Below are 20452 nucleotides of genomic sequence, written 5' to 3' on the forward strand. Positions count from 1 at the left end.
AGACCCGAAGGTGGGAGCGGGTGGGCTCTGAGGAGCATTGACTCTGGGATGGCTGCTCTGCCTCGTGGGGAGGGAAGCGGGATGGATGAGGGGAGCGTATCAGCAAGGAAATGGAGCCACTTCCTGGATGGTGGGGGGCGGCAGCAGACCTCTGCTTCACCCCCTCCATCTATCATATCACCGAGGATGCTAGGAAACGTCCTGCTGAGGCCTCCTGGTTCCTTGGCCTCTGACCTCTTGTCCTCACAGCCTGCACAGCGTGCGGGGGGGATCAGCAAGCACACAAGCACAAAAGGAAAGTTGTGTGAGGTCCCTGCGGAGCACACTCTTTCCGGCCAGGGTGATTGTTGAAATGAGTGTGTCAAGTTTCTGCTGAGCATCTCTTTAGCCTATCCCAGCTGGAAGTACGGATTTTGGAAAGAGCCAGAGTCATGGCTGCCTCTGTTATTTATTTCACCATTTTTCCTGAGTGTCTTCTTTAGTCCTGAGGACCGAGACAAACAGGACAACACCAAAGACCTGTTCTCTGCTCCTCCCTGCCCCCTCTCCTCCTCCCCATCTCAATTTTTTAAGACATACTCAAAATTGACCGTGCGTGTTTTGACCCTTTCCCCCTACTCCCCCCAGAATCTCTCACCTACACCTGCAGCTTTCTACTTCACCGATGGAGAGTGGGATCTACCTCAGCCTCCTAGGAGACACTGAGGGGCGGAGATGGGTGAGGTAGTGGCGCCTGAAAGTTCAGGCTTGGTGGTTCTGGGGGCCTGCTGCAGCGGGCTGGGTGCCCTCCTTGGTGATGATGATGGAATGCTGAGTGGAGGAGGACGAAGACGAGGAAGCACGTCTGTCCGCCCTGGCCCGGGCCTTGGGAAGATAATGGACCACAGCACTCAGCAGCTGGTCCCGGAATCTCGGGCTGAGAAAGTTGTAAAGGAGAGGGTTGACGACACAGTGGAGCATGGCAAAGCAGTCGATGATGTCGTAGAAGAAGTAGAGCAGGTGGACCAGGTAGCAGTGGAGGGAGATGTGGGTCCCGTGCAGTGTGAGCAGGAGCAGGGTCACGTGGTAGGGCAGCCAGCAGACGGCGAAGATGATGACATAGGCACACACCAGAAGGCAGTGGCGCCGGCCCTCGGGCCAGCCTGCCTGCCGCAGGCGGCAGGCCGTCAGCACGTTGAAGACCACCATGAGCGGGAAGGGCAGCAGGAAGCCCAGCACGGTGGTGGACAGGGCCACCGCCAGGGCCCACGTGCTGTAGGTTTCGAAGGGCGCCATGAAGATGCACATGGGCTCGGAGCTCTCCACCAGCTGGATGTGCGCCACCTCGGGCAGCGGGATGATGGCCGAGAGGACCCAGACGCCCGCACACACGGCCCGCCGCATTCGGTGCTGCTGGCGCTGCCAGGAGGGCGACGTGTTGGTGAGGCTGATGTAGCGGTCGACGCTGAGGCACACCAGGAAGAAGATGCTGCTGTACATGTTGGCAAAGTAGAAGTAGTGAGTGAAGCGGCAGGAGAAGCTGCCCCAGAGCCAGGTGTAGTCCAGCATGACCTCCAGCATCCACACGGGCAGAGACAGGACGATGCCCAGGTCTGCGATGGCCATGTTGAGGATGTAGAGGTTTAGCAGCCCCGCCCGGCCCAAGCAGCGCCAGTTGACGCAGATCACCAGGAGGTTCTCCACCAGCCCCAGCACAAAGATGGCCAGGTAGAGGACAAAGAGCACCACCTGCTTGGTGTCCTCTCTGAGCTCCATGTGGCACTCGGGCAAAGTGTGGTTGAAGAAGTAGAGCAGTTCGTTCCAGTTGTGGATCTCTCCGAAGTCACTGGCAGGTGCCGTGGTGAAGCCTTGTGTGGGGGCAGGCCCCATGTTGTCCTCGACTGACATTAGGACCAGCGAACGCCTAGTGGGGAGAAGAGAGGGTTGGAAGAGAACGGAGACCTTGAGAACAGCCTTAGGTCTCAAGTTAGCGGGCCCCAGGGACCAGGAGGCTTTGGGAAAGGACTCTGGGTCTGAAGAGGCAAGAGAGAGGGTTTAAACACTCAAACTGTGGAGAACTAGTACACAGCTCACTTGCCGGCCTTGACCTGCGAGCAGAGACATTTTGTTAGGGCTCAGTGGCAGGAGAGAACCTGACTGTGCCCAACCAGACTCCTTCCCAGCCTGGGGGCTGGGGTCCCACCGTAGCTCCAGCCACAGGCTGCCTCCGACCTCCATTTCTCTTCTGGCACCTCACCCCTTGGCCCTTTCACGTGGGAAGTCTTACTCTGTCTTGCCTTTGGGCTATGGATGTGGGACACACGCACACACACACACACACGCACACACACACACACACACCCTCATTTATCCCCAGGGACATCTGTGGATCATGCATGAAAGCCAGTTTGTCTTCTCGCCCTGATTCCTTTCTTTCCTGAAACAGAGACACCCACCTGCGTTTGTGTCAGGAGCGCTTCTAGCCCTGGAGGACCGGTGGCTCTGGGCTGTTGCGGAGCCACAAGGAGACTGGAGGGACGGTGGCCGTGGGGCTGGCTTCGCTGTGGGCTTCAGGGCCGTCCTTCTCATCCGGGAAGCAGTATCACTGGCTGAGGCTCTGTGGGAGAGGGTCAGGGTTTTTCCTGCCTTCCCCCAATCCAGATAGAGGGGAAGTCACAACAGATGACCCAGTGTGCCAGTGGCAGGGAGGAGTCAGGCTGGAAGAGTGAAGATCCTGACTCGACTCACTAGCTGTGTGAAGTTACCTCTTTACGCCTCAGTTCTCTCCTCTGCAAAATGGGACAATACTATTTACTGTTAGGGGTGAGAATTAAGTGAGCCCACAGGGTGAAGTGCTTAGCACAGGGCCAGGCCTGTGGTAAATGCTTTCCACATGTATGTGTTTTCCGCTCTACGTGGGCTTGGAATCCCACTCTCCCGTGTCTGTCGATTCCTACTAGAGCAGAACTGGATGGGGGTGGGCAGGCTAAAATAAATCTGAAAACCAGCCAGACTTTCAGGCATGCTGCCCTTCCCCACTGGCTCGCACCCACCCTGCATTTTGGCTCTGAGGGGAGAATCTGGAGAGAGAGGGAAGACTGGGGGGCGGTATGGAAAGGGGGCTGTATTGAGCTCCAGGGAGTTTCCTGGATGGGGAGGGGGAGAACAGCATCCTTCCCCTCCTGCTTCATACTTCTCATGAAGTGTGGCCAAGGGTGGCCCAGAGAGAGACAGGCAGACACCAAGCTTCTCTCTCCTTTCAAGCCCTAGGCTAAGGCTCAGAGCCCGTGGATTTGTGTCGTCCTGTGACAGCAGAGCTTCCAGCTTCTCAGAGCACTTTTCGCCACAGTTAATCATTTGATCCCTGAGATATCCTGTGGGGACAAAGGATGGGCTTTCTTATCCTCTGTTAAGCCCAGAGAGGTCATCTGTCTCACACAGGCCACCCGGTGCCGATGGTAGAGCCACCTGGAGCCGGGCCCATGTTCTGTGGGCTGTAGGGCCGAGGGGGTGTTGGCCGGAGGGGACTAGGAATGCCTATTTAATCAAAGTGAAGGTCCCATACCAGTATCAACCAGTCTAAAGTGTCCAGGTCAGTGACATTTAGCACATTCAGGTTGTTGGGTAGCCACCACCTCGATGCAGAGCCTCACATGTTCATTACCCCAAAAGAAAACTCCATATCCATCAAGTACTCCCTATTTCCCTCTTCCCCCAGCCCCTGGCAACAACCATTCTGCTTTCTGTTTCTGTGGATTTACCTGTTACGGATTTGAATATAAATGTGTGACCTTTGTGTCTGTTTTCTTTTTCACTTTTTCATCCGCACTGTAGCACATATCTGTACTTCATTACTCTTTAAGGCGAGTAATATTCCACTGCGAGGCTATGCCACATTTTGTTTATCCATTCAAGGAGGGGAATTCTTTTTAAGTTTGCTAATTGATTTTTTTATTGTGGTGAAATAAACATAACATCAAATTTACCATTTTAGCTATTTTTTTTAAGATTTTATTTATTTATTTGAGAGAGAGAACACGAGTGGGAAGCAGACTCTCCGCTGAGCAGGGAGCCCAACGTGGGGCTTGATCCCAGGACCCTGGGATCATGACCTGAGCTGAAGGCAGATGCTTACCCGATTGAGCTCCCCAGGCACCCCCCATTTTAGCTATTTTTAATTATACAGTTCAGTAACATTAAGTAAGGGGTGCCTGGCTGGCTCAGTCGATAGAACATGCAACTTTTGATCTTGGGGTGTGATGAACTCGAGCCCCATGCTGGGCATAGAGATTACTTAAATAAATAGTAAAATAAGCATGTTCACATTGTTGTGCAAACATCACCACCAATCGTCTCCATGAGAGGGGATATTTTTAATTTTGCAGTTTTCTTAAGCCTCCTATAGAAAAACCGGTTCTCTACTCACACTTCTGACACCAAACATGTAGGTGTTTCTTCCCCCATACTAACCAATTTTCCAACCCCCCAGACACCAAGTGGGTGTCCTAAAATCTATCATTTCTTTTTTTTTTTAAGATTTTTTTTTTTTTGACAGAGAGAGAGATAGCAAGAGAGGGAACACAAGCAGGGGGAGTGGGAGAGGGAGAAGCAGGCTTCCCGCGGAGCAGGGAGCCCGATGTGGGGCTTGATCCCAGGACGCTGGGATCATGACCTGAGCCGAAGGCAGACGCTTAACGACTGAGCCACCCAGGCGCCCCTAAAATCTATCATTTCTGACACCAACCTGAAATTAGTGTCAGACTTCCCAGGTTTAAGGGCTCAGTCCCACAGGACTGTTTTCACTTTAGACACTGGTCACAAATAATGGGTCCCCAAGATACCCACACTTCTGTCCAACACGGTTACAAAGCTCCCACAATCCCACCACCTCAGTTTCAATAATTTGCCGGAGTGGTTCACAAAACTCAGGAAAACAGTCACTTTCGTTACTGGTTTATTATAAAGGATACAAACGAACAGCCAGGTAAAGAGGTATATAATGTGAGGTTGGGAAGGGTCCTGAGTTTTGTCCCCATGGAGTTGGGGTACAGTGCCCTCCTGGCATGTAGATATGTTCACCAACCCAGAAGCTCTCTGAACCTCATAGTTTAGGAATTTTTATGGCTGCTGAAACACATAGGCATGATCTATTATTAGTTTTATCTCTAGTCTCTGACCTATCCCCAGAGGATGGGAGGTGAGGTTGGAAGTTCCAAGCTTCTAATCAAGGCTTGGTATTTCTGGGAACCAGTCCCCATCCTGAAGCTATCTAGGAAATTTTCTAAGGGATTTAGGAGCTCAGGAATTGGGGACTGATATCTTTCTTATTATGTCACACTTCTACTCACACATCAGACCTCCCCTAGATCAAGAAATCTGTCATGAAAAAAAAAAAAAAAAAAGAAATCTGTCATGATGAGCTGTGACAATGTAAAATGTGGTTTACTTTGATTTTTTTCCAGACTCTTCTACTCTTTCTCTCTCTTTAGGATCTCAGTGTCTATCCTATGGATATCGTTTTTCAATAGGGAGCCTTCTGAGAATTCTCACTTCCTCCCTTGTACTTTTGACCCATGCAGACGGAGGCTCTACTAGACCATCCCTCCAGGAAGACCCTAGTTCTGGTCTCTGTTCTCTCTACACATTCTGACTCATTGCCATTTCCATTCCTCTCAAGACTGCATTTTAGTGGCTCACGTCTCCTGGGTCTCCGATTCTTTCATCCCCGGACCTTCCTTCCCCCCGCCATGTGGAGACATCATCCCCTGCAGCCTCGCCTCCACCTGCCCCCAGGCCCCCTGCCCCCACATCACTGAATGTGTATTTGCAGCAGGAGGAAATGCTGGTGGTGCCTTCTGGCTGAGGCACAGAGGGAAAGCTGCTCCCTCGGGAAGAAATAAGCGACAGCTCTGCAGTTTTCATGTGGCTGTTTTTCTTCGGAGGGAGGAGGTGTGCAGCTGGAAAGAGAGAGATTGGAGGGAAGGGAAAGGCAGAGGGGGCAGGACCCAGGCTTCTTGGCAGCCTGAGCGGGGCGGGAAGGGGGGGTGGGAGTGGGGGGGGGCAAAGAGCTGTGTTCCAAGTAACAGAAACCATCAGCAGCAAAACAATTCCTGGAAATTTGCTCTTTCTCCTTCCTACTCCCCCCAACTTTTTTTCCAAAAAATGTAGACAAGACATTGTAATCAACAATCAGAAAGGAAGGAAGGTACCAGGGAGGAGTTATTGGAGACACAGATAAAAGCAGGCAGCTTCCCAGGGTCAGGTGGGGGCCAAGGGCTCGTGCCTGGACCCTGGAGGAAGGGGCTGCACAGGCCAGCCCAGGAATCCCCCCATTCGGCTGGCCTGTGTGACCGAGGACCCTACATCATGTGTGGAGGGCAGATGGACTGTGGACCCGTCCAGGCTGAGGACTTTGACAACGATCGTATTTCCATCGCCAGCCTAGCTTCCAGGAGGTCACTGAGGGCAGAAGCCAAGCCCAGCCACAGAAGTCATTCTGCCCCGCTGCCACAGCTTCTCCATGCCAGGGAGGCGGACTTGTCTGCCCAACAGCACCAGATAAGGAGCTCCCCAAGGCTCCCCAAAGAAGGAGGTGGTCCAGCGACCCTGTCCTTGATTCTGCTCAGGTCTTTCCTGCTTCCTCACTCTTCACTGAGACACAGTGGAGATAACACTAGTCTGGGGACCAGACCTGGCTTTGACACCTGGTTCTCCCACTTAGTAGCCATGTGACTTTGCACAACCCCTTTATCTTTCTGAATCTCAGTTTCTTTATATGTGAAGTGAGGATAAGGGTTATTGTATGGGATGCAAGAGATGAGATATGTACAGTGCTTGGCATAAGCATGTCTCTTTCCCACTTTTTGGGAGTGGGGAAGAAGAGATCCCTTCTTGTGGAATTACCTTGAGATACCTCTCCTTAGTCCCACCACTATGAGCCATTCTTCTCTGAATTGGATCAACACCAGCTTCCTCTTTTATTTAGTTGTCTGGTGTTGTGTTTCTTACACAGAAGGTCAAGAACATCCCCAATGCCACTATGAAGTACCACAAAAGAGAAGTAGTAAGAGTAACAGTTAACATTTATTGAATACTTACCATTTACTAGGCATAATTGCGAGGTGCTCGACATTGCCAGGTGCCTCATTTAATCCCCACAATGACTGGATGAGGTGGCCACTACCGTAGACAAGGCTTCTATCATATCGTGAGGCACAGGGATTTTAAACAACTTGCCTGAGTCCCAAAGCTAGTATTTCAGTAAACCCTTATTACAGGGATTCTTGACCTGGATTCCTGGCACCTAGTGGCTTTAGGTGGTCTATGAACCCCCTAAAAAGTATATTCAAAATCCTGTATGGTGTGTTAAGTCATTTTATGGGGCTTAGAGTCTCAAAAGGGTCCATGATGTCCAAAATGTTAAAAATGACTGCCCTCGAAGCACCTCTCATGGATGCAGCTAGGATAAAAAAAAGTGGGGTATGGCCTACGCTTCTGTGGAGGTGACTCAGCCCTTGGAATTCTGGGAAATTTCTTGAGTGAGGGCAAAGTCCCTTTCACGGGATGACCTGGGAGGGGTTGAGAAAGGGAAGGTGAATGGTCTTTGCTTCCACAAGATGAAGGACAACCGTTTCCTCCCTATGATTTCCCAAGAGAGTGTATGTGGAGGTGTGTAAGTTTAGTGCAAAGAAGAGGAGGCTTGGAAAGACTCAAGACTGGAAGGCCCCCAGGGAAATGGCGCCACCCAGCAGTCTTCCGGCATTCCTCGGCTCTTCCCTACTCTGTAATTTCCTATCTGTCTCCTGGCTTCTGTTCCTCCCTCAGAATCCCCACACTTCCTGATCTCCAGCACATCCCACCCCCGGGGGGCGGTTCTGTAGATGTGCTGACAGTCCCTTGCTGATTCCAGATTTATTCAGTTTCCACTAACTTTGGTTGAGCACCTGATGTGTGCTGGGCAGAAATGCCCCTTGAATTCTTCAGTGTTTCTGGAGGCCTCAACTTCCTAGGGTTCCACCTTGATGACAACATAGGGATTCTTAAACTCCCCAAGAGTTGGAATTGGTAGGACTCATGAGATCCTCCTGATCCTCCTCCCTCATTATAAAGAAGAAGGAATGGAGGCTTTGGGGACTCTCATGTGGTCGGACAACATGAGAAATGCAGGTGAAAATGGAGAGCGAAGTGGGGTGCAGCAGAGTGATCTACCTCTGCATGCATTCATCTTGCAGGATGCGGGGTGCTGCCAGGTGCTGGACCCGTCCCTGCCCCCGAGGGGCTGCAGTGTTCAGTGCTCTAGGTGTTCAGCACAATGGGGTGCGCCCCATATTGCTTCATTCACATGAAAGCATTGCTTCAGCCTTCACCTGGAGCTTCTGGATTTCTACCATTTTTCTTCCCCCCAAGCAATGATGATCCAGCCATTTTGTGGCCCCTTGGGGAAAGGTGTGCAAGAGGTTTGGGACCACATCTAGAGGTCCTTTCTGGAGTGTCAGGGAGCTGTGCACCAGTTAGGTGTCTGATTTCAGCTAGTGCTTCCTGCAGGACACAAACGCTGAAGCTTGCTGAAGGGCCCTGCCCAGGGCTACAGCTCAAGGGCCCGCCATGAGGGCAGGAGAGCCGCGTGGACGAAGAGGCCCAATATGAGCCGGCCTCAGTATTCCTCTGAGCTTCTGCACGACTCACCTCCGTCCCCAGGCCTCTTTCCTGGAGAAGGTGGCTGGTGTAGTCCAGTGGATACAGGCAGGGACTAGAGCCCAATCCTGTCAGAGGCCACTGGGCTGCCCTGAGGAAGCTGCCCCAGCCCCATCTCTGTCCACTCTCCTTTTGCCAAAGTGGTGTCCTCTGCCTCACCCTGAAGCCCCTCCGTGCACAGCTCTTCTGTCCGGTCCCCAGTCCTTTCTTTTGTGTGCTGAGGGGGCAGCTCCCGCCTCCTCCCCACCATCACCCAGACACACAGCCCTGCCTGCTTCGGTGGGGTTTAGGACACCCCCTCCCTTGGCCCCTGTGCAAACTGGTCTTTTCTGCCTTTGGAGTCTGTGTCTGGTCTGGATTCTGGCTGTGGGAGGGCAGAGGGCAATGCAAGCAGGCCCCCCGGGCTGGGGATGGCGCATCTCCACGGAGCGAGACCCGCTTTGCCAAAGTGCTTGCTTTCAACCCTCCCAGGGACTGGGAGCGACTGGGAGTGAGCGGTCTCTCTCCTGCGTGTGCCCGCCCACATTCCCTTCTCCCATCTCTTCGCCTATGAGGTCAGATTCCCCTTCAGGCTCCTGAACATCTGTCTGCCTCAGAGAACTACTACAGCAGGAGGGGACCTTCGACTCTTTGCCTTCTTCTAACCCCTAGAGAGGCCGACAGTGACTTAGATTTCTGAGGAGTGATGTGTACCCTGAGCCCGAGGAGGAAACCCAGGCTCAGGGAACATGTTGAAGGCAAATATGTCTTGAATCAAAGTGTAGCTTCCTAGTAAGAACCTTCCTGAGCTGGGGAATCTCCAGGTCCAGCATGTCAGCAGACAAGTGAAACAGTTCTAAAGCTGGAAGCCAGAAGAGAGTGGCCTGTGTCACTCAGTGTGGCCACATGGATGCAGAGAGCAGAGTGCAGTCAGAGGGTGAGGGGGCATTGTTGTCACCATGTTTCCTTTCTGGGCAGGATTTGGGCTTTTCAAGGGCATACGTCAGCACTTATAAAAGTAGCCCAAAGAGCAGAGAGGTTGGGGATAGGAAAAAAATGTTCCAGAAAGACCGTGATCAGGAGGGAAATGAAAGACTTCATGCCAGAGAACCTGAAGGCCAGACTGCCTTCATAGCTATCCGGATTGAGGAGGCCAGACTATTTTCTGATCAGAGCCTATCCATCTGTTCCCTGCAAAGCCATGTGGCTGTACCTGGCGGCCCTCGTGGGCCTGTCCTACCTCCTGGGCTTGTACCTCCGAGACAAGTACATTTTCATCACGGGCTGCGACTCAGGCTTCGGGAACCTGCTGGTCAGGCAGCTGGACCTGCGAGGCTTGAGGGTGCTGGCCGCGTGTCTGACGGAGGAGGGGGCCCAGCAGCTGAGAGGCCAGATGTCCGACAGGCTGGAGACGGTGATCCTGGATGTCACCAAGACAGAGAGCATCTCTGCGGCCGCCCAGTGAGTGAAGGAGCGTGTGGGGGACAGAGGTACCACCCAGATTCATTTGTGTCTCTTCATTGCTTCTCTCTGTGCAAGGGAGACCTCTCTTCTGCTAGCTGGGAAGATTTCCAGGATGTTTTCCAGAACTTGAAGTCATACTAGCTTTCTTCACCTCACCCAACTAATCAGCAGAGCCTCTTCTCTCTCAGCTGCCCCCCCACCTCGAGACCTTGGAGCTCTGGAGTTTTGGGGAGAATGTGCCCTGATGAGGATTTGCCCTCCCAGAATTCCTCTTTATGGTGCCCTCTCTCTCTCAGCAGAAGTTCTGGATTTCTTGATGCTGAGTGCCTAGGGAGGCTCCCTCTCTGGAGGAGGAGCTGAGACAGGGGACCTGGCCTGAAGGCTTGCACTGGTGGCTGGGGACATTGCTGGAGCTGGGTTCTGCTCTCAGCACTTCAGCAACACCTCGCAGTATGCTGGGAAATTGTTTCCTACATTTCATTCATCACATTCAATATAAATAATGTCTTGGTAAACTTCTTTGTCGTGTTTGTCCCCAAGGCCTCCCAAGTCCTTGCCCCTCTGCCTGTCTGCCTTGCAGGAGGGAGCTCTCCTACTTTGGAGTGAAGGTAGCTATGATCGAGCCTGGTTACTTCAACACTGATGTCACCAACCCTGAGAAGATTTCTAGGGCCACCCAAGAGGCATGGGACCGGCTCAGCCCGGAGGTGAAGGAGCTCTATGGGGAGAAGTTCCTGGCATCTGGTGAGTGAGCTGTGGGCTGGGGAAAAGGAAGCAAACCTTTGTGTGGCTGCCCTGGGCCCATCTCTAGCGCCTCCTACAGACCCAGGTCCCTCCTGCAGGCTCGAGTCCCCCACACAGTGGGGACATTTTGTTCCATCCCCGTGGTCCCATGTGGTCACCTGGTGACCTCAGGGAAGATCCAGGCTTGTCAGACCTGGGGACCGCTGTTTCCTCCGATGCCCTCGTTGTTTGGGGAGGACCCTGAAGCCAGAGGGGGAAGAAGACAGGCGTGGATTCCTGGCAAGCTGGCATGAGAACGGCTGGTTTTCAGGTGCTTAGAAGTCTAGTGTTTGTAGAGACCTCGGTTCTGCAGAGCACATATTCCCGGGAATAGAGCCAGAGGGGGCTTAGTGTGGAGAGCCTTCCTGTGGTAGGAGGTGGGACACACCCGGCAGAAATCCATGTACCAGATCCTCACACTGAAGGCAGGGTTGTGTCTCCACAGTTTTGGGCTCCCACTCCGGTGGCGGAGGCTGCATATCCGTAGGGCTGGAAACAAGCTTGTACAATCAGTACTCACTCCCTGCCCTCTCCAGCTCCCTTTCCCATCACCTATGGCTCCCCTCTTCAGATGAGCCATGGTGGGTGAAGAGGCAGAGGGTGGGGGTGGGGCCGCCTGGGAGGTGGTCCTGCCGAGCCTCCAGCAGGGCACCACCAGGGGGCGTGCGCCTCCGCCTCGCCGCGCACTTGGCTTACAGGTGCAGTCCCGGAGCCTGGCAGAGCAGCCTCGCCCTCCGCAGGTCGCCTGTCTCACTGTCCAGACGTCCTGTGCAGGATCTCAGTGCAGAGATTAGTGGCAACTAGTCTCCATCCCCCTGGGGCCGCTGCAGGGTTTCTCGTTCTGGCCCCCACAGCTCCCAGGTAAGTGAGGGGCACCCCGCCTCCTTTTCTCTTACTGCCCTCTCTGAACTTCCTGTGACTGTTCCCACCTGAAATGGACTCTGAAGCTCCTGGCACCCCGGCAAGTGGTCACATTGCTTTGAGGATTTACAAGAGTGCAGCAGCACGCGTTGAGGGCTGGGAGATGTCTCTGCTGCGTGGCCCCTTGAAAACTGATGGTGAAGGAATTTGTGGTCACTGAGGAAGAAACCCGCCAGTTCCTTGCAAGTAAAGAAACATGGTCCGATCCCTTCATGGGGTTTGGTGTCCAGTTAGGATGTGCATGTTGCCTTGTACCCCTGAGAGTTTCCAGGGCTCCTTCCTTCCTCCTTGCTTTCTTCCTCCCCAACCCTTCGGGAAGCCCATGTAGGAGGGTCCCGGCGGTGACCCCAGGAAGCAGGGACAGGCTCATTTCTGCAGGATCAGGCCTGGCCATGCTGCTACCACCTCCCACCTTAAGAGACAAACACTTTCAGGACTACTGTCGGCTCCTGGCACAGAACAGTTTCAACTAAAGCCTTGATCGGTGCCCCTTTCTGTCTTTTTCACCTGCTGGGGGAGAGCCAGGGGCAAGCTCGCCTCTGGTTCCTGCGGGGAAGCCTCTCTGCCCCTCCCAGTGCCTCTCCTAATTCTCATTTACCTGCCAGAGCTGTATAAATGTGGACAGGGAGGGAGAAGCCCAGAGCAGTCCAACTGGCTTCTGGTCTTGACCCGGCCCCAGCTCTGTCCACTCTCCCTTTGCTGAAGTGGTGTCCTCTGCCTCACCCTGAAGCCCCTCCACTGGCAGCCCCAGGCCACACGGCTGGTTGGTTGGTAGCAGAGCTGGGTTTCGAAACCACGTGCATCTTGATTCACAGAGCATCTATCACCTTTATAAGAATCTCCAGTAAGTCAGGGAGACCAGGGTTCCAGACTTGACCGAGAATGAAATAGACAGTTCTGAACCTGAGATCTAGGACATAGGGGACTCCAGTGTGTGTGTGTGTGTGTGTGTGTGTGTGAGAGAGAGAGAGAGGGAGTAGGTGGGCAGAGGGAAATGGAGGAGTGGGAGGAGAGGTGACTGGGAAAAGTGTCTCCACGTCAAAAGATTCTTTGTGAAATCCAATGGCATCTAGTAGAAAGGGCATAAGTGTACCAGAGAGCCTGCAAGTTGGCCCCCGAATCAATAAGACTCACTAAAGATGGCGGCCAGGAACAACCTGAAGACCCTACGTCAGACAGCCTGGAGGCTGGCCAGCTGCTCACACCCTGTGTGTTCTTAAGTCGTCCTGCCCGAACACTGGCCACACTCATTTCATTTCAGCTTGTGTGCTCCCCTCACCATGTGGCTGTCCGTGGTGGCCCTCGTGGGCCTCTACTACCTCCTGCGCTGGTACTGGGAGAGGCAGGTGGTGAGCCACCTCCAGGACAAGTACGTCTTCATCACGGGCTGCGACTCGGGCTTCGGGAACCTGCTGGCCAGGCAGCTGGACCTGCGAGGCTTGAGGGTGCTGGCCGCGTGTCTGACGGAGGAGGGGGCCCAGCAGCTGAGAGGCCAGACGTCAGACAGGCTGGAGACGGTGATCCTGGACGTCACCAAGACAGAGAGCATCTCTGCGGCCGCCCAGTGGGTGAAGGAACGTGTGGGGGACAGAGGTACGGCCCAGATTCCGGTTTGTGTCTCTTTGTTTCTTCTCTCTGTGCAAGGGAGACCTCTCTGTGCAAGGGAAGATACCCGAGATGTTTTGATTTTCAAAGCCTCAGGCTCTGGAGTTTCCTAAGCAGAAGGCCTGGAGTGCCAGGGTCTGAGCCCAGGGTTAGACAAGCCCAGGCCAAGTTTAGGACCAATAGTCTGGAGGAGGCCTTGGGCCCTCAAGGCTTGTGATGGGGCAGCATGGGGCTGGGCCAAGCTCCACCCAGGCTCCTGATCTCAGCAGGTGCACAGTTTCTTGATGGGGCCTTCACACCCAGCCCTCTGTAGGGCTTTAAGATCAGCCCCACTTGACTTATAAGGACACTGAGGCTCAGGGAGCTGGAGGGACTTTTAGTCAAATACGGGTGAGGGGGTCCTGTTCTTTCTCTTCCATTATGCTGCCTGCCCTTTTCAGGAAAGAGGACATCACTGATGTCTTTTTTTGTGATTAAAAGTATAAAACACACTCGTACAAAACGTAGAAGAGGATAAAGATAAAAGGACATTTCCCAAAGCCCAGTTTCCAGAGTCAGTCACTCTCTACATTATTATGTATCCTCTGATCAACATTTTCATCATCAAATCTTTTCCAAACGTAATATTCAATGTCTGTATATCCAAGTATGCTGAGAGACCACCATTCACTGAAGCCATCCTATATCGTTGTCTCCTGACGTTTGTTTTCCACTTTTGCTGGTATAAACCACATCTCAGGGAAGATTTCTATAATAAAGCTTTGTTTCCATTCTCAGGAATGTTAAGTAAAATACAATAATTGGATCAGAGAGCATGCATTTCTTTAAGGCCAGGGAAGGTTTCTGAGCAGGGGAGGGATGAGTATTGCAGGGGGCCTTCTTCCCTTTCCAGTATTCCCAGGGCCAAACCCTGTCCCTCCCTCTTCCCCGCCCCCCCGCCCCACCTCTCCCTACCACCAGCCCCTTGTCACTGAGGACCAGAACCTGCTGACTTGAGGACTATTTCAAATCCTTTGTTGTGTCTTTTCTCCCCATCTCTTCGGGGGAGCTTTCCTGAAGGCTGAGTGGGCTGGGGACCTAGGAGGAGGGGACTAGAGTGAACTTTTGGGAGGGTGAAGGAGAGGGTGACACTTCTTGGGGCTAAGGATGCAGTCTGCACTAGTGTGTGGCATGAGGCCTCGTCACCTCCTCCCCGAAGCCTGCCCGGACGTCCACTGCAGGGTGAGCTTTGGCATTGCCCACAGCACAGAGGCCGGGCTTGGCTTCCCGAGCAGGCGCCCCCTGGGAGTCGGCACAGGTTGCTGCAAAGCCTGCCCCGTGGGGCCCAGCACAGGCCTGGTCTCTAGATTACCCTGATGTGGGAATTTCATGTCTGTCTTTCCCAACGGAGTGTGGGCAGGCTGTTTTCATGTTTTTTCTCCCTTTCATTTATTTTTAAATTTTCTCTTTCCTTTTTCTTCTCCAGTTTCCCCTTCATTTTTGTCACTTAACCATCCCTGTCTACCTCTCGCTGTCTCTTTTCTGTGAGAGTTGTGAACACTATGCTCTTATCTGGAACTCTGGGCACGCTCTTCGCAAAAATGGGCTTATTGCCTCCTGCACGCCAGGCACCTAGGAGCAGCAAGACGAGAAGGAGCAGCCCTTCTAGCTCAGTGAGCATCCAGTAGCTCAGTGTGCGGGCAGACCCTGGACCCCCGTAGCCGCCTTGTCCCTAGTTCCTTTCCTGCGCTCTTTTCCTTTATACCATGTAGGCATTGTTGTTGGTTCTGTAAAAAAGTGGGTTGGAAGGTGACTTGGACCACAACTGTGTCTCACTCATGCACACAGACAATGTTGCTATCTCCCTACCCTGTGCCCAGGACTCTGGGGCCTGGTGAATAATGCTGGCATCTCTGTGCCCACGGCACCCAATGAGTGGCTGACCAGGCGTGACTTCATGAAGATACTTGACGTGAACCTGTTGGGGTTGTTGGAGGTGACACTGAGCCTGCTGTCCCTAGTGAGGAAGGCGAGGGGCCGCGTGGTCAATGTCTCCAGCATCATGGGCCGGCTGTCCCTTTTTGGTGGGGGCTACTGCATCTCCAAGTATGGCGTCGAGGCCTTCTCGGACTCCCTCAGGTATTGAACTGGGACGGAGGCCCTCCCTCAGCCCGCCTGCGTCTATACTTCTGGGGGAGATTTTTCTAGGGGGTTCATTTCCTCACAGCCTCAGAGGCTCTTCCTTCCAGATGCCTCTCTCTTGCTTTGTGCCAGACATTCATTGGGAAGCACCATCCTATGTTCTGGGTGTTGGAATAGGCCCCAGTCATATAGAACTGGTTTCACCCATCGCTGCCCCGGGGGAGGGCCCACAGTAGGGAAGTGTCTGAGGCAGCAATGGACCTGAGATCATTTGGCTACAGAGCTCATGTCCATAATTCCTATAATATTCAGCTTTAGGGGGCCCTTCACATGGGGGTCCAGCATTTGACTCCATTCAATAGTTACTTCTCGGCACTTCTGTGAGTATACAACATAAGTGTCTGACCTAAAAATTCTGACAGCTGAGGGGCGCCTGGGTGGCTCAGTAGGTTAAGTGTCTGCCTTCAGCTCAGGTCATGATCTCAGGGTCCTGGGATGGAGTCCCATGTCGGGCTCCCTGCTCAATGAGAAGTCTGCTTCTCCCTCTCCTTCTGCCCCTCCCCACTCCTCGTGCTCTCTCTCTCTCAAATAAATAAATAAAATCTTAAAAAAAAAAAAAAAGTCTGACAGCTGAGAAAGGGACAAGTGAGACACAAATGTCGTGACCATCTCTCATGATGGTTGTGACCAAGCCAGTTAGCCATGGTGGTGGGGGTGGCCAGCAGAATGAGGGGAGGGTCCTGGAGAAGGGCCTGAGCTGAGGATTGAAGAAATGAACTTGGCAACCTGGCAAAGTTGAGTGGGAAGGCCTCCTGCGGGAGGGAACCACTCAAGCCCAAGCCCAAGCCCAAGCCCAAGCCCAAGCCCAAGGTGAGTCATGGCCTATGCGGCATAGTCCTCCAGGCTACCGGACAAGGCCTGGCTGGACAGGGGTCATGCTGGGCAGGAGGGCATGGGCGGGCAGTGGAGATGGGGTGGGGGTAGGGGGTGGGGGACCGGACAGGCTGCAAACCTTCATGCTGTTGGCAACAGGACCCCGTGGAAGGGGTTTACTCAGGGGAACTTTGTCAAATCAGCCTCTGCGGAGCCCACCAGCTGCAGGGCAGAAGTTGGCTCTGGGTATGAGGCAGGAGGTAAAATGGGCAAAGTCTGGAGATGGATTGGATGTGAGGAGAAATAGGAGGAGATGGTGCGTGAGGGGTGCCCTGCAGCAGGCTAGGCAGGATGTGGGCTCAGCAGCGCGCGGACCATACTGGGAAACACACGCACATTATACACGGACTATTCCTCATCACTATTTTCTCCCCCTGGCGGCTGCTCTTGGAACCTTCCCAAGCTTTTGAGTTGATCCTACCCCAATCCCGAGTTAGGTTTATATCAAGTTTGTTTGTTTGTCGTGTTTGTCCTCGAAGCCTCCCAAGTCCTTGCCCCTCTGCCTGTCTGCCTTGCAGGAGGGAGCTCTCCTACTTTGGAGTGAAGGTAGCTATGATCGAGCCTGGTTACTTCAACACTGATGTCACCAGCCCTGAGAAGATTTCTAGGGCCACCCAAGAGGCATGGGACCGGCTCAGCCCGGAGGTGAAGGAGCTCTATGGGGAGAAGTTCCTGGCATCTGGTGAGTGAGCTGTGGGCTGGGGAGAAGGAAACAAACCTTGTGTGGCCGCCCTGGGCCCATCTCTAGCGCCTCCTACAGACCCAGGTCCCTCCTGCAGTCTCGGAGTCCCCCACACAGTGGGGACATTTTGTTCCATCCCCGTGGTCCCATGTGGTCACCTGGTGACCTCAGGGAAGATCCAGGCTTGTCAGACCTGGGGACCGCTGTTTCCTCCGATGCCCTCGTTGTTTGGGGAGGACCCTGAAGCCAGAGGGGGAAGAAGACAGGCGTGGATTCCTGGCAAGCTGGCATGAGAACGGCTGGTTTTCAGGTGCTTAGAAGTCTAGTGTTTGTAGAGACCTCGGTTCTGCAGAGCACATATTCCCAGGAATGGAGCCAGAGGGGGCTTAGTGTGGAGAGCCTTCCTGTGGTAGGAGGTGGGACACACTCCGGTGAAATCCATGGATTCCCCCTGGAGATGACCTGGGAGCGGTGGAGAGGTGGGGTGCTTTTAGAAACTCTTCTCTTCAGTTGATCCCAAAGCAAGATTGGAGTGTGAGACTATGTCATTCCTTTTGGACAGTCAAGAAATCAGTTGAAAAGCTGAAGTCAACATGTTGCAACAATCTGTACTTGGTGACGAACTGCATGGAACATGCCCTGACAGCCTGCCACCCCCGCACCCGATACTCCCCAGGCTGGGATGCTAAGCTCTTCTACATCCCCATGAGCTACATGCCCACCTTGCTGGTGGACGCCATGATCTACTGGAATTCTCCGAGACCTGATAAGGCTCTGTAACCCAAGCCTGGGGTGCATGGTAGGAGGGAGTTGTGTCCTATGTGAGGGTGGGGATGCCTCAGGGGGGAGAGAGAGGTGGAAAAAGGGGGACCTCAGGTCACCAAGGACACCCGTCTCACCTTCCTCCCCACCTCCTCCTCAGGCTTTCCTGGGATATGACTCAGGATTCTGGAGATATCAGGAGGAAAGGACCAAGTTTCATGGCTGAGCAACAGGGACCCAATAGCACACACACATGCCCTGTTCCCCGAATGGCTTCTAAAGGCTCTGAGCTTCTTTGGCGCTCCGGCCACCTTGAGGAATCCATACTCTTGGCAGAGTGTCAGCAGCAGGGAGGTCTCAGCCCCCACCTGCTCTACCTCTGTCCTCCTACTCAGGGTGTCCCCCTCCCACAGGATGGACATAGCCTGGGGGAGTTCATGCCCCTCTCCACTGAAGATACCTAATGCCAGAACAGATGTGAATGGGGACGACCAGCCAGACCCATTAGCCTGAGGAGCCAACTCACAGACCTTGGTTAAAAGGACATGTCTATAATCAGACACAGAGGACACAGAAACCAGCTACTGGGGCACCTGGGTGGCTCAATCGGTTAAGCGTCTGCCTTCAGCTCAGGTCATGATCTCAGGGTCCTGGGATCAAGCCCCTGTGTCGGGCTCCCTGCTCAGTGGGCAGTCTGATTCTCCCTCTCCCTCTGTGCCTCCCCCCTACTTGTGTGCTCTCTCTCTGTGTCAAATAAATAAAACCGAAAGAAAGAAAGAAAGAAAGAAAGAAAGAAAGAAAGAAAGAAAGAAAGAAAGAAAGAAAGAAAAACTAGTTGTTGAGTTGTCTTGAAACCTTGAAGTCTGTTGATTATTTCTGCCTCAAAATAAAAGTTGAAAAGTTTACTTAGGTCTGGTGATTGGAACCGTGGCCTTGGGGAGCAGTGGGGTGTGAGTCCATGAGAGGAGTCGTCAGGTGCCTTCACAGAGATCAAGGGAGCAATGGGATAACCTGGGTGGGATTTCAAGAGGGGAGTGAGATCACCCCCTTCCTTCCACAGAAGTGGGGGCTAATGTTTCCTTTCCAGGATTTATCAAGCAATGTGGGGTCACAGGAAACCCAAGGATGAACAGACAGGAGAAGTTGCTGAAGCACTGGCAGGCCCTAGTCCTTTCCCAGGGACATTAAGCCTGCCCCCTCAGCAGCATCCTCTCTGCAGCCCTCTGTTCTCCCCTCCTCTAGATTTATGTCCCCAACTGCAGCCATCCCCAACTTCCCCAGCCCAGATCCCCCTTCCCACATCCTCCAGTGGAGGAAAGTAAGAGTCACTTCTGGGCCCCAGTCTTCTGTCCTCTGCTAACCTTTGTTGAGCACCTGTGTGCCAGGCAGGAATTCCCTTAATTGCCCAGTGCTTCCTGAGACCATGACTCTCTATGTCTCCACTATTCTGATGATGTTCTGAGCATGGACTGAACAGAGGAAGCATTTGCAGAGAGTGATGCAGATTCCTGGGCTGAGGACAAACTGCGAGCTGCCTCATCAGGTATCTTAGTTTTCTTCCCTCACTTTCAAACCGAGGCTATGGAGCCTTTAGGGGGATCTGATACTGTAGAATGACACCAATGTTCTAGGTGAAAACAACGAGGTCAGATGTTGCTGTGTCATTCATTCTCACCCATGTAGTAGGTGCTGGAAATGGCCTGGAGGAGCTGATGGCCCCTCTCTGCTGAAGATATTGGTGAATAGAGGTGTGGATGTTGTTCAACCACCAGCCCAACCCTTCAGCCTCAGGTACTCAGCAGGGAGACTTGTCATCTGAGAGTGGGGCATTTCTAGCCCTAGGAAAAGAGCCCTTCTCTGTGGTTCCCATTCCCCACTGCATAACCTGCTTTTTGTAGCTGTTGGGAGTTTGAACCCAGGGGAACACTGCCTTGACCATCAGTCAGCAGAGAGGCCCATGAAATGGTGAGTCAGGCCCAGTCCTGTGTTGGGGTTGTTCCAAGTGATCCTTTTCTAAATCCAGAGACAACCCCTGGATGTCACCTGTCTTCTCAAGGACTGGGATACTTCTGGGACTGCTCAGCACTTGAGTGACATTGTCTGACTTCCCCTAGACAAGATTTCCCTGTTCACTTACCCAGGAGGCAGAGTTTGGACATACCTCCCAGACTGAGTGTAGGTGTTGTGCCTTGGGCTGGGTGGGCCATAGGTAAGGTTTGCCTCTGCCACTCCCCACCTCTCTCTCACACAAGGTTTGGATCTGCACCCCAGGAGTGTGCCCATGATCTGACCTCTCACTCCCACCACCCTTGTTAGAGAATGGCCAAGCTCTCTGGTCTTTCCTGAGGCAACAACTGCATTATTTGATTCTGAAGCTTACCAACCTTGGTAGATAGTGGAGCATAGAGATGCATCCTTGTCTCTTCATCTTAGGAAATCTGTGGCTTCATTTCTATCAGACCCTTTGGACAGGGAAGGTGTGGGTGGCTGGCCCCCAGTCCCTCAGGATGAGCTGGTGGCCAGGCTCAT

At 53.3% G+C, this 20452-nt stretch overlaps 3 protein-coding genes across 3 annotated transcripts; 2 read left to right on the plus strand and 1 right to left on the minus strand.

Moving 5' to 3' along the window:
• Window positions 1–439: 439 nt before the first annotated feature.
• Window positions 440–2642, minus strand: GPR182 (G protein-coupled receptor 182). The gene is made up of 2 exons (XM_045867485.2): window positions 2436–2642; window positions 440–1903 (listed from the first exon to the last, which is right to left on the minus strand). Exon 2 carries the CDS (start codon window positions 1885–1887, stop codon window positions 742–744), a length of 1146 nt encoding a protein of 381 aa, XP_045723441.1. The 5' UTR covers window positions 1888–1903; window positions 2436–2642; the 3' UTR covers window positions 440–741.
• A 7211-nt stretch (window positions 2643–9853) lies between these two features.
• Window positions 9854–10868, plus strand: LOC123838549 (retinol dehydrogenase 16-like). Its single transcript, XM_045867495.3, has 2 exons — window positions 9854–10113; window positions 10697–10868. The coding sequence occupies exons 1-2, from the start codon at window positions 9854–9856 to the stop codon at window positions 10866–10868; spliced, it is 432 nt and encodes a 143-aa protein (XP_045723451.2).
• On the plus strand, window positions 10701–18752 carry LOC123838568 (retinol dehydrogenase 16). Its single transcript, XM_045867510.3, has 6 exons — window positions 10701–11760; window positions 13082–13413; window positions 15285–15543; window positions 16998–17161; window positions 17724–17960; window positions 18084–18752. The coding sequence occupies exons 2-5, from the start codon at window positions 13101–13103 to the stop codon at window positions 17939–17941; spliced, it is 954 nt and encodes a 317-aa protein (XP_045723466.1). The 5' UTR covers window positions 10701–11760; window positions 13082–13100; the 3' UTR covers window positions 17942–17960; window positions 18084–18752.
• Window positions 18753–20452: the final 1700 nt, after the last annotated feature.

Source organism: Mirounga angustirostris, unplaced genomic scaffold (genome assembly GCF_029215605.1).
Source record: "Mirounga angustirostris isolate CCGP_5_RB_7025 unplaced genomic scaffold, mMirAng1.0.hap1 SCAF_5, whole genome shotgun sequence".
Classification (NCBI taxonomy): Eukaryota; Metazoa; Chordata; class Mammalia; order Carnivora; family Phocidae; genus Mirounga; species Mirounga angustirostris.